Genomic DNA, 12,878 nt, shown 5'->3' with positions numbered 1-12,878 from the left:
TCTCAATTATATAATAGAAGAATTTTTAATTAAAATATTTTGATATAAAACTAATTTTCGTATAATTAATTTTATAATATAAAACAATTTTGAAATTAAATGACTATTTGAAGGATTTCAATCATATAAACTTCAGTAAACAAACACTTAGTGTCTTTTAAACTGTATTTGTATCTGAAAACTAATTTATAAAAATAATATTACATAATCAATAAATATTATTATATTTTATTATTTAATAAATAATAATTTTTATTTATATTTATAAATATTATACACTTCAAAATTTATACATATAAATTAATAAAATTTATTTATTAAAATAATTTAATATTTATACTAATCAAATAATACCTAAAAATATTAAAAGTTGTTGGAGCAAGACTGAGTTTCTCTAAATAAAAAATTCGACTCTGCGTTAATAGTAGACTCATAGGTTAGGTATGCAATGAGTGAGCTCGCAGTTTTCGAGGATGATCCCATTTTTTTTCACTAAGATGAATGCGTCCATCCCATTCCCATGTGACAACAAATAAGTAGGAGTACTATTATATTTCTTCAGCTTTTCGGCTGTGCAAGGACCTTTTGCATTAATTTCATAAATACCACGAATTTTAGTAATACTTTTTTCTTTTCTTGTTTTGGGAATGAACATTTTAATGCTTAAAACTGGAGATTTCGTTGACTACAGAAAATGATTAAATAACTAAATATACACAAACAACCGCTTATACGTACGAATTTTACTTCATTGAATAAGCATTTAAAATACATAGTACACTGTAATGGGAACCTTCTTTTTTCAAAATAAAAAATAAAAAACAAAAATTTAACAGAAAATAATGATTGAATTTATACAGAGATTATAGACATGGCCTAAAAATCAGAACAACGCAAGACATTAGCCACGAGTTATAACAGCTCTCAACTCTTAACTGACACTAGCAAGAAACCATTTCAGCTTTCCTTTGAACCCAATAGTAACACAAAACTTGCCAACAACTCTTTTCTTTGCTCTTCAATCCGTTGTTTAGTTCCTTCAGGCTTTAAAGTTTAGGCATTCATATAACATATCACTCATAGCCGATTTCACGCCAAATGATGTAGACCCCAGAAGTCAACATTAAAGAACCTCATTCCCCAGAGCATATTGTTCCATTTACTTCAGATAGTTGCTAAATATGATTCTTTTGTTTCTCTAATTTTAATGGTGGTATGGCAAGTGGGGGTGATTTGGGGAGATAATCATTCATACTCGTACAACAATGAGACTCTTGCAAATGCGCAAGTAGTTATCTTTCGGTCTGGCGCTCATCAAGAATCTGATCTGGGAGCTGTGAAAGATGAAAGAAGACCTGCAGCTTGAGCAGGTAGCATGTCTCCAAACGAAGACATAGCAGATCTATCCTTGAAAATGCCGACTTGCCCATCGGTTAGTATGGATCCCAATTTAAAGGTACTCTCCCCAAACCTGCTTCCAACCTAGAATATAACATAAAAATGGTATCAACTACTATCAAGTACGTAAAAACTATGCAAGTCAAACATATTCCACAGCAAACTTGGATATATCGGAATGGTGAAACATTAGTGGTTCTGTGCCAACTGCCAAATGAGATCTTGTAAAAGTCAACCAGAATCGAGAATAATGCTAGGTGTAGTTAATTTAAAAAATTCCCATATGAAGTTAATTTTGCAAAACAACGAATATCAAAATATAATTACCCATATAAAGCTTTTAAAGCTCGATAATATTGTAGATTTTGGACAGAACATTATCCCATATCTTCATTTGGCTTATTGATTAAAATTTCATAAAATTGTGCTCTACAGTGCATAAAGCAACTCATCTCTTTCACTAGAACATAACCTAAATGTCAATGATAAGCAAATTCAATAAAGCTGCAAGGCACCAACATGCAAAACTTTTTAGCAAAAAGCTCAGGTAATACAACAATGTGCAGCCTTAGATTGCATTGAAGCAAGAAAACTGTACCAAAATCTGAGAACTTACTTGCATGAAAGACTTCAGGAATGGTGTCGCCACCCCGCGACTTGAGTTGTCATCCAAATTTATATTTTGATGAAGTTCTCCATTGGTAAGAGAGTTCCACGAACTTCTTGAAGAGATTTCATTTGACGATGGAGTGAATGTCTTCTTTGTCCCTCTAGAGGACAATGCCGGAGCACTGGATTCACGAAGATGTATGTTTGTAATAAGATTTATTTTTAAGTATTAACTTTAGTAAAAATTAATGAACTTCTCAATAAGACTAAAATGAAAATAGTCATTGCATAACCAATTGCATCCAGGATAAGATATACAATCACACGGACCTGATGGGGAGGTACTTGAAACGGGGAACTGTAGAACACCTAAGAATATTAGACTCGGAATTAGTGGGCAGTTTCTGAACAGTGTCAGTGTACTTCCGGTTAAGTTGCACAAAGAAACCAAACAGCACAGCATGTCGCAAATATGACTGCCGCTCATTCTCCCATAGATATGGTTGATACCTTCACATATGAAGTCACATAAAAGAATCATTACCAGACCAACAGAAAGAAGGATACTACAAATTCTCTCGAGACAAGAAAACAAACAAAAACTACATTTCAACCTCCCATATTTAAACCATGGAGCCTAAGTATCTAGCAGTATCTGCTACCATATAAGCATTAAATGGTGGATGTTGCTTGACAAATCATGACATCTTCAAAATCAGGATTAGTAATTTAACAAATTTAGTTATCATAAACCATCTATTCATGGATTGTAAATTGCTTCCAACAAATATTATTTACAAGGGGAAAAAATGAAAAACCTTGAACAAAAGAATAAGAAAACTTACGTAAGCCAGTCAATAGGATCAAGCCTCTGAGAAAGGCGGTTTAATAACTGATCTGAATGTTCTCTAATGGCTGAGGTCTTCGAACTTTGGTCCTGCTTCCTCCTGACAGATACTTTTGCCTTTGCGTTGCTATGTAATTCCCCAACCACATTTGAATCACCACCAGACAGTATATCAGTGGCAAATTTTACATCTAACAAAACTTGCAAGACTCCTTTTTCTGACAATTGATGAGCACCACTATCTTGAGAAGAAAGGAACTCCTCAAAGACACCAATCACCTGTTTAATAAAATACAGTTACTGTACATATACACGTGCAAGCACATATACATGAATCCATTAAGAGGATAATATAAGTCACTACCTTATCCAATAGTCTTGATGCAAGTTTCTGCAAAATCTTCTTATCAAGTACATGACCTCCAACTCTATGAACTTCTTCACAAGCTCTAAATAGAAATGAAATGATATACAGAGAAGGCATAGATGGAAGAGATATTTTCATATCTGATTGGTTCTCATCAGACTGATCTTGCTTGACTATCGTATCCTCCCAGCCCTGTTCAAGCAAACAAAAAATAAGCAAGCTTCTTGGATCTATTACTCCATGAGATCTGTTTATATATAACTGCAAAGGAGATGATAATTGAGATCTAGTACTTATTTTAAAAACATTTCAATTAAAATAGTATCAGTATTAACTAGAAATAAAGTAAATCTACAAACTCGTAATAAATTAACTCATCCACACACATCGAATTATAAAAGCAAATGTGCTTACCCTCCAGGGTGTACTCAAAGATAAAGCATCATCCTGTTTGAGATCTCGTGAGACAATGGCAGAAAGTTCATCAGATAGCCATAATATCCATAAGTTGTAAGCTCTAATGCAAAGATCCCCTATAGTTCTATTGAGTTCTTCCAATTCATGTGTGGTACCTTCTCTTGCTCCAAGCAAGGCAGCTGCAGCAGATGAAGTTTGCCTTTTAGAGCCAAGGCTTGTTTGTCTTCCTGGACTATCAGAGCCTGAAGGCTCGGATCCAAATCTAGAATGTTTCACCAGAGAAGGGACTTTCCCAACAGCAGATGCATTCCCACTGATCCAAAATCTGGGAGAACCAAGTATCAAGGGTATATGCTTCGAATGGTTCTGAAATGCAAACAACAATCGTCCAATGAAAAGTGATTTTTCAACAGTGACAGTTGTTGGAATCTCCTTGACGCCATTTTCCATAGAGGCATATAAACTATCAAGCTCTTTTTTCAGTGCCATCAATATAGCAGAGACACTGTCATAACATCTGCTTTGTAGATAAGGTGCAAGATCCTTCAATCTTCTAGAGGCCTTTGGAGATTCTAAGAAACTTAAAAGATCTTCAAGAATGCTCTGACAAGAAACATCCACTGCATCCCTGATTCGACTTACTTCAGGACCAAAATAGGCATTAAGACAAGTCTGAAATTCATTTTCCTCAGGCTGGACTTTAAACACAGAAGAAGCAGCTCCTGTTTTTCTAGAATTGGATTCTAGAAACCAAACTCCACCAGCCATAGAAGGTCTGTTCAAGTAAACCTGAACATCATTCAGCTTGGCAAAAGTGTCCCCTAATGATGAAATCGAGCTCATCACATCAACAGTACCAGTTAACTCCCTAAATCTCAAGTCAATTATTGCTTTCATCCTGCCAAGAAAAGCTTCCTCAAATATTTCATCCCAAAGATCTGAATCATCTTCCAAAACAAGTTCCCGAATCCTACTCCAAGGTAACTCAACCTCAGACCCAAAGACACTCTTGAGCCATTCTAGACTGCCTTCAAGAACTTGTTTACTTTCCATTGTCTCCCTTATTGATTTCTCAGCAGAAGCTAGATCCCGGCCAGTACCAATGGCATCAACCAAATTCCTTCCACTTATCTTGTTTACGCATTCCCTTAACCAAGTAAAACAAGTATCAGCAATGTAACGTTTATCAAGCATTACCATGTTTGATTCTAATTTATCTCGGAAAGAATTCCAAAGCCTAACTTCCTCTTCTGGATTGGGAATCCCACCAAACAGTTGTGATGCTGGAGGAGATCCAAGAATGACTTTGTAGAAAAGGGGCATATCATTCAACACTTGCAGAAACAACTCACCAACCTGACCCACACTGACCTGAATTATACCTAATACATCACACAAGACAGAAACCACCAAAGAGGAAGCATCACCAGCACCAGCATTACCCAAAACATGCGATATCCAAGACTTCCTTGATTCCAGAAACAAGCTCAAGACCTGCTTTTAACCACAAATCAGTTCGTTCCCACCAAATTAACAGTCACACACTTACCCAAACCATAAATCACCTACATCTACAAATTCAGAGCAATAACACACTCCCTCACACCCCATCTCCAACATAATACTCAGTCTACACTCTAATCAAGTCCACACCAATTTGACACCTGTTTTTCATCCAAAAAACCAGTTCATACCCACCAAATCAACAACTAACCACGGCTCGAGTTCGTCAATGACGGCCACGGCGGCCAGCGCATCGGCATAAGCGGCAATGGCAAGTCCGCGATCCAGCAACCTGTCACGGCTCCGCTGTGAGATCTGCGCCCGGAAGCTCTCCACAATCTGCCACTGGTGCTGCAGAAGCGGGAAATTTGACAAGATCTTGTTCTTCTGCTCGCCACCGCCAACACCCCCATCGTCCTCGGCCGAGAATAATCGGTGGTGCACGTGCTTGGCACGCACGTATCGCGACGCGGCCTCCAGGAACATCCCTTCGTCGAGGCATCCCCAAATATTCTCCGGCGTGTCGACGAGATACTTGACGCGGCACGCCACGCCGTAGGTCCAGGCTCGGGACTGGGAATGGAGCTTGGTTTGGGAACTATTGGTTTGGGAAATGGAGGAGGAAGCGGAGAGGGAATTGATGCGGCCGTGGATCTCGGAGATGTTGGCGGAGATTGAGTTGCACGAAGCCTTCATGTGGACGATTGAGTCGGCGGAGTCGATGAGGTCACGGTAGCGGTTCCCGACCAGCTGCCGGAGCTCCTCCTTCTTGTCCTCGATCAGCTTCCGCGTCGCCAACTCCGCGTTACGGATCTCGGCGATCGGCTTTGTCCGGAACAGCGACTCCGCATCCCGGTAGCCGGCGGTGGAGATGCGGTCAGTGGAATGCTGTGGGGTGGTTGGCGGATGCCGCGGCGAGGGCGAAGACGAGGCAGCGGGAGATGACACTCTCATGGTTGCGGTGGTTATAGTTTAGGGTTTTAATTGTTTGACATTGGAGGTTCCGGCGAGGAACGGTGCGGAGAAAGGTGGTTATGCGGTGGAGAAAGAGTGGGAAAAAATTGAGAGGGAAAGGTTCACTTAGCAAAGGGGAGGAAAAGACAGGGTAATGGTTTCTATAAGGACAATTTTGTAGAATACGTGCTAACGGCATCGTTTTGGTCAAGATTCGGGTTTGGATCCGGATCATGGTGTTGGGCTTAGACTCATTTTTTGAATGGGCTTTTAGGCCCAATATGAAGTGCCTGGAAGTCAATGTGTGTTGATGAGAAGGAAAAATATACTAATTTGAGTTGCAGTAATGCCCCTGTCCCCAAGCCAATGGTTAAACTTTAAGTGTTAGGTGGTTTTCAACTATAAGAGAAAACATGAAAAGGAGCTCGGTGGATATGGGATGGATCCTCTCAATTAAAAAAAAAAAAAAATTAAGAGTGTAAAGTGTGATCTCTAATTTTTTATTATTTTTTTATATTTATTTTAGTCCCACTTATAAAATTAATGGTAGAAGATCATACTTTACTCCTTTAATTGTTAAAAAAATTGAGAAGATCCATTTTCGAATAGATATAGTTTTGAGATTCTAGAATCATAATTGGATTTATCTTAAGTTTTTGCATATGATAAGCTACATCTTTACTTGTTAGGTAATAAGCAATAAGAAATGCCATAGTACAAAGGTCTTAAATGCTGCAACTATGTTGGATCATCTCAACCGTTCTCTCATATTGAATTCAGTGACTCGAAATTCTTCTAATAATGCAAGTGTTTTATGTAGACTAGGAGTTTTGCTGATGTATAGCTCGGGTTCTTGGGCATTGAGTTTTTTGACATCATTAATGTCTTTTGTTCTTTTGTAACTCTGAATATTGATATTGTTGTAAAAAATATTCTAACATTCAAATCAATAAAAGACTAAAAAATACTGTTTTTAATATGTTTGTTCTTTTTCTCTTTTTTTTATTGTATTTTATTTATCGGTTTTTCTCCTCTTTATAGAGGATGGAGTCTATTGTCCTGTAACTATTTTGGACTTCGTGGTACCTATTATCTGAGGTAATGGTGATCCGCGTATTTTTAAATTTCAAATGTTAGTTTGTTTTGTTCTTATTATGTGTGTAACTGATGTCCTTGATGTCAGTTTCTGGACAATTGTGCTTGTGCTTGCTCTATCTGAAATATAATCTCTTGACAGTTTCGATTCCGAGGATTTAGGTATGGTTTACAACCCCCAAGCTTAACCTTTTTTATTTTAGCTAAGTTAAGTAGGTTGAACTTTTGAAATGTTATATCTTCGATATGGTGAAGTATATTTCGAATAGAGTATGTTCATAGCCTCCAAGATCAACGTGATTTTCTACCAATATGGTAAATGATAGTGAGTTAGATGGTGCTCAGTCTATGGCTTATTAGGGAACAGATTTGAAGAGGAAGAGAGTTGGTTCTTCAACTAAGGTCATTGATTTGACCAAGCTCAAGGAGGGTGGTGGAGCTTTTACAACTGATGAGATCAATATTGCATATGAGAGTCAGCAGGTTTTTCATGGATACAAAGAAGGGGTCCAGTGAATTCTTTCTGGTCTAAAAGTTATCCTTTTATGGCTATTGCCGATGAGTTTTCACAGACTGAGGTTGACGTGAAAACAGTGCATAAAGATGGAAAAAATGGTGTGGCTCTGTATTTACAGGTAATTTGTTGTTTAGTTCTGAGTTATAATAGCAGGGGTCAATTTTGCTTCTTAATTTGTATTTTGTTTGTTGATACTTAGGTTATTGTTGGTCGTTTGATGTCGATTGGGCAGACTTTCGAATTAGATGAGATTCAGGAGAGTGATAATATTGTTACTATAAAGAACTTGAAGGATTCTATTATGGAAAAGGGGGAGCAAATGAGCAAACTGAAAGCTAAAGTGAAAGGGTTGAAGGAGAGTTTAAAAAATTTAAAGAGTGAGCATAAAAAAAAATGGGAGAGGAGCTAAAGTTGAATGAGGTTGAAGGTGGTAAGCTGAAATCCAGAATTGTCGAGTTTGAAAATGAGGTTGAGGGGCCTTTATGCAAGGTTTTGACCAAGCTATGGCTCAAATCGGGGTGATAGCTCATGAGTTGGATGTTTCAAAGTTTGATGTCACCAAAATTGTTGCTAATAATGAGCTGTTAGATGATGACGTGTTGGTCGAGATCAGGATGAGAGCGTGACTATTAGCCAGGAAAAAAAGTAGAAGATTTGTTTTGTTAAAATTTTCTTTTGTAATGTTTTGGTATATACTATAGCAACTTGTAGGCGTACTAGATATTTTGTTGTTTGGTATTTGTAGTATGATCATACTCTGCTTGTTGAACGTATGGTAATTTTGTTATTTGATGTATATATTATGTCCGTATGAGGACTTTCTTTTGATTTGAAAACTTTGGAACATAACGTTATGTTTTGGAATTGGTATACTACAGTAATATTTATTTGAAATTTGTGAAAGATACATGTCATTGATATAGTGTGGGGGACCTCATTAAAACCCCTCCAAGAAAAAATCCAAGTGGGAGAAAAATTGTGAGTAGAAAAAAGAGTGTCTTCTCTTGTCTATATTAGAGTCAAATAAAATAATGCGTAAGTGAAGAAATATTTCAGGTACCGAGGATATTAGCACCTTCGAGTGTTTGGAGTGTGTATGCTCCTTTTCCGAAGACTTGTATTACTCTGTAAGATCTTTCCCATGTTGTAGCGAGCTTGCCTTGAGTCGGTGGTTTTCTCGCCTCTTCTGTGCACTTGAGGACGAAGTCTCCTTCGTTGAATGCTCGGAAATGGACTCTTTTGTTATACTTTTGTTGGGTTATTGTTTACATAGCTCATTGCCTTATTCTTGCTCTTTCCCGATCCTTGTCGACTGTATCAAGCTCGAGTCTTCGTGTAATATCATTGTTAGCTGGAATAGTGTGCTCGACTCTTACTGAATTTTGTGCGATTTCTTCTAGAATCATAGCATCTGCACCACAAACAAGTCAGAAAGGTGTTTCATGTGTTGTGCTTTGTATGGTAGTATTGTAGCTCTAGAGGATTTTTAGGATGAGCTCTGCCCATTGGCCTTTGGCATTTCATAGTTTTTTCTTTAAAGCCTGTAGGAGGACCTTGTTAGCAGCTTTGGCCAACTTATTTGTTTGTGGGTGTTCTATTGAGGAGAAATGATGTTTGATGTGAAAATCCTATAAAAATGCTGCAAGGTCATGATCAATAAACTGTCGACTATTGTCAGTTATAATAGCATTAGTAAGCCGAAAAGACAGATGATACCAAAGAAATGGTCTTATTTTGTCAGCACCAATTTTTGCTAATGGTTATGCCTCTATCCATTTTAAGAAATACTCAATTACAACTAATAAAAATGTTACATGGCCAGAGACTTTAGGGAATGCTCCGAGAATATCTAGCCCTCATTTGTAGAAAGGCCAACTTACCTCTTAACTGTGTAGCAATTCGGCTGGGTTGTGAATGATTGGGGAATGCTTTTGGCTTTTGTCACACTGTTTGACCTTATCTATGCAGTCTTGTTTCATTGTTGACCAGTAATATCCTTCTCTTGCAATCTTAGATGACAGGCTAATTCTGCTGATGTGGTTGCCACACACTCCCTCGTGGACTTCTGCCATTGTGAGATTACTCTCGTCTTTTTTGAGGCAACGTAATAGGGGTTGTGAGAATCTACGTTTGTATAATTCGTCCCTAATTATTGTTAATAGACTTGCTCTTCTTTTAAATATGTTCGGATTGGTTGTTTCAATTGGTATTTTTCCTGTCTATATGAATTGCTTGTAGGGTTTTCTCCAATCCTGTATTTGTGAAACAGACAAATCTTTTTTTTTTCTGATGCTAGGCTCAACAAGGGTTAGTTGACAAAGAATAGATTTATTCATATATTTTCATAATTGTTGCCAGCTTAGATAGGGTGTCAGCTTGGGTATTGTGTTCCAGGGATATGTGTGATATTTGGAATGAAATAAATTGTGAAATAAGGCCTTTTACTAACATAAAGTATCTATCTAGCAATTGATCTCGGACTTGGAAATTACATGTAACCTGTTGAACTACTAGTAATGAGTCGCAGTATACCTGTAAGTGTGTAATGTTTAAGGATTGTGCTAACCAGAGGCCAGCCAGTAGTGCTTCATACTCTACTTGATTATTGCTTGTTGGGAAGGAGAATCGAATTAAGTGCTCAGTACATAGATCATGATTATTGGTGAGCAATACTCCTGCTCCTGAACCCTCTGTGTTAGCATCTCCGTCAATGTATAAATGCCAAGTGTCGATGTGTTCTGATTGTGTGGTGAACTCGGCTATAAAAACGGAAAGAGCCTGTGCCTTCAGTGCTGTCGGAGGCTCATCATGAATGTCGAACTTAGATAGCTCGATTAACCATTTCAAAAGTCTTCCACATACTTCAAGTCTTGTTAAGATCTGCCACAAAGGTTGGTTTGTTCTGACAATTATTGTGTTGCTATAAAAGTAATGCCTTAGTCTCCTTGCTATGGTGATTAGGACATATGCTAACTTTTCCATGTTTAAGTGTCTTAGTTCAGCATGTTGCAATATTTTACTAACAAAGTATACTGGCTGTTGCTCATGCTTTATTTTTGTCACTAAATCAGAACTGACAGCATTAGTAGAGACTGATAAATAAATAAATAAATAAGGGCATGCCTGGGGTGGGCCTTTGTAAAATAAGTGTCATTCACGCATACGCGTCGTAGAACTTTGCACAAGGTCACGCGTACACATCAGTGGACGATGCTCCTGGTCACGCTCGTCATCCACGCGTACGCGTCGGGACCAGCTTCTCGAATCTCTATTTCTTGTGTTCCTTCCACTTTTGCATGCTTCTTTTCCATCCTCTGAGCCATTCCTACTCTATAAACCCTGAAATCACTTAACACATGCATTACGGCATCGAATGACAATAAGAAAGGATTGAAGGGGATGAAGGAGATGGTAGGACTTATGGAATGCAACCTATCTATATGAGTACAACTAAATGCAAAATGCCTCTAGCTACTTGGTTGAAAATGAATCAATCTCCAAGAACATATATGAACATGTAGGGCTAAAAGAGTATGATGATTCATGAATTCCACCAATTCAAATATCAAAATGAAGTATAAACAATCTTGCAAGAAGAAAGCTCGTGAAAGCAAGGAACAAGGGATTGAGCATTGAACCCTCACCGGAAGTGTTTACACTCTAATCTCTCTAGTATTTGAGGGTCGATTCTTTCAATTCTCTACTAATCTTGATTTCTAAGGCTTGCTCTTCTTCTACCAATCAACATATATTCAATGCATGGATACACATATCAAGAAGTCTTTTCATGGGTTGTAATGGGGTTAGGGTCAATGTGAGATTGTTATTTGGTCAAGTTGACTTGAATTTGGATCCTTGATTAGCTTAAATTTCCCCACCTAACCTAAAACAATCAATGTAATCAAAACGCAAGCCTAACGATCCATTAACTATCTTTTCTACATATTCATGCATCCCAATTTTTAAATGCAATTCATATGCATCACTATCACTATTTACCTTGGGGCACTTTTGTCCCCTTTTTATTGCTTTATTTTTCTCTTTGTCTTTTTTTTTATTTTCTTTTGTTTTTATTTTTCTTTTCTATTTTTATACATGTATATATATGGTAGAGAATATATACAAGAGATTAATGCATATGATTAAAGTATTGAATGCATGAATATGCACCCAAAATTTTTCACATTCTCACAGAAAGTATAAAATACCCAATTCTCAAACCAAACATTCCCAAACCCAATTTTTTCACACTTAAATTATGCACACTCTCACTAGTCTAAGCTAACCAAGCAAATTAAGGACATTCATTATTTTCTGCTTAGAGTTAGTGATGTGCTAAAATAGAGAACAAAATGGGTCAAATAAGCTCAACATTAGTTTACGAAGGATGATAAAAAGGTAAGGCCATTTGGGTATGGGGGCTTTAATGAAACAAAGACCTCAATAACATAAATGTATGCATACATTGAACAATGGACATATAGAATCAAGCAAGACAAATATCACAATCTTAGAGAGAACAACACACACCAAAATAAAATATTGGTTGATAAGATGCAACCAATAAATTAGGCTCAAAATCGCACTAGGCTTGTGTGTTCTAGCTCTAAAACCATGTTCTAAAATTAATTCCTCCAAGCAAGTTTAACAAAAAAATTTTATTCAAATTGGTGGAATACCCTAAAACAATTTTCTTCAAAAATAAATCATCACTTCAACCAAGTAGTCCTATCACAAAAATGGGTAGAATATTTATAAACTCTAACTATCATGCAACCTATTGGTGCACGAAATTGCAATCACACTTTTGCAATCCCGCACAACTAACCAGCAAGTGCACTGGGTCGTCCAAGTAATACCTTACGTGAGTAAGGGTCGATCCCACGGAGATTGTCGGCTTGAAGCAATCTATGGTTATCTTGTAACTCTTAGTCAGGATATCAATAATTCTCAGGTTTAATTGTGAAAAGTAAAAGAACATGAAATAGATACTTGTTTTGCAGTAATGGAGAACAGGTTGAGGTTTTAGAGATGCTCTATCTTCTGAACCTCTGCTTTTCTACTGTCTTCTTCTTCACGCACGCAAGGCTCCTTCCATGGCAAGCTGTATGTAGGGTTTCACTGTTGTCAATGGCTACCTCCCATCCTCTCAGTGAAAATGTTCAACGCGC

The 12,878-nt window shown here is 37.4% G+C and overlaps 1 protein-coding gene across 1 annotated transcript; it reads right to left on the bottom strand.

The window, feature by feature from the left end:
- Positions 1-728: 728 nt before the first annotated feature.
- Positions 729-6,246, bottom strand: LOC107466698 (conserved oligomeric Golgi complex subunit 1). The gene is made up of 7 exons (XM_052253951.1): positions 5,349-6,246; positions 3,636-5,132; positions 3,219-3,413; positions 2,853-3,133; positions 2,338-2,517; positions 2,015-2,189; positions 729-1,482 (listed from the first exon to the last, which is right to left on the bottom strand). The coding sequence occupies exons 1-7, from the start codon at positions 6,093-6,095 to the stop codon at positions 1,315-1,317; spliced, it is 3,243 nt and encodes a 1,080-aa protein (XP_052109911.1). The 5' UTR covers positions 6,096-6,246; the 3' UTR covers positions 729-1,314.
- Positions 6,247-12,878: the final 6,632 nt, after the last annotated feature.

The sequence above is a fragment of the Arachis duranensis genome, chromosome 9, assembly GCF_000817695.3.
Source record: "Arachis duranensis cultivar V14167 chromosome 9, aradu.V14167.gnm2.J7QH, whole genome shotgun sequence".
Taxonomy (NCBI): domain Eukaryota; kingdom Viridiplantae; phylum Streptophyta; class Magnoliopsida; order Fabales; family Fabaceae; genus Arachis; species Arachis duranensis.
This window is presented reverse-complemented; position numbering and strand designations above follow the sequence as displayed.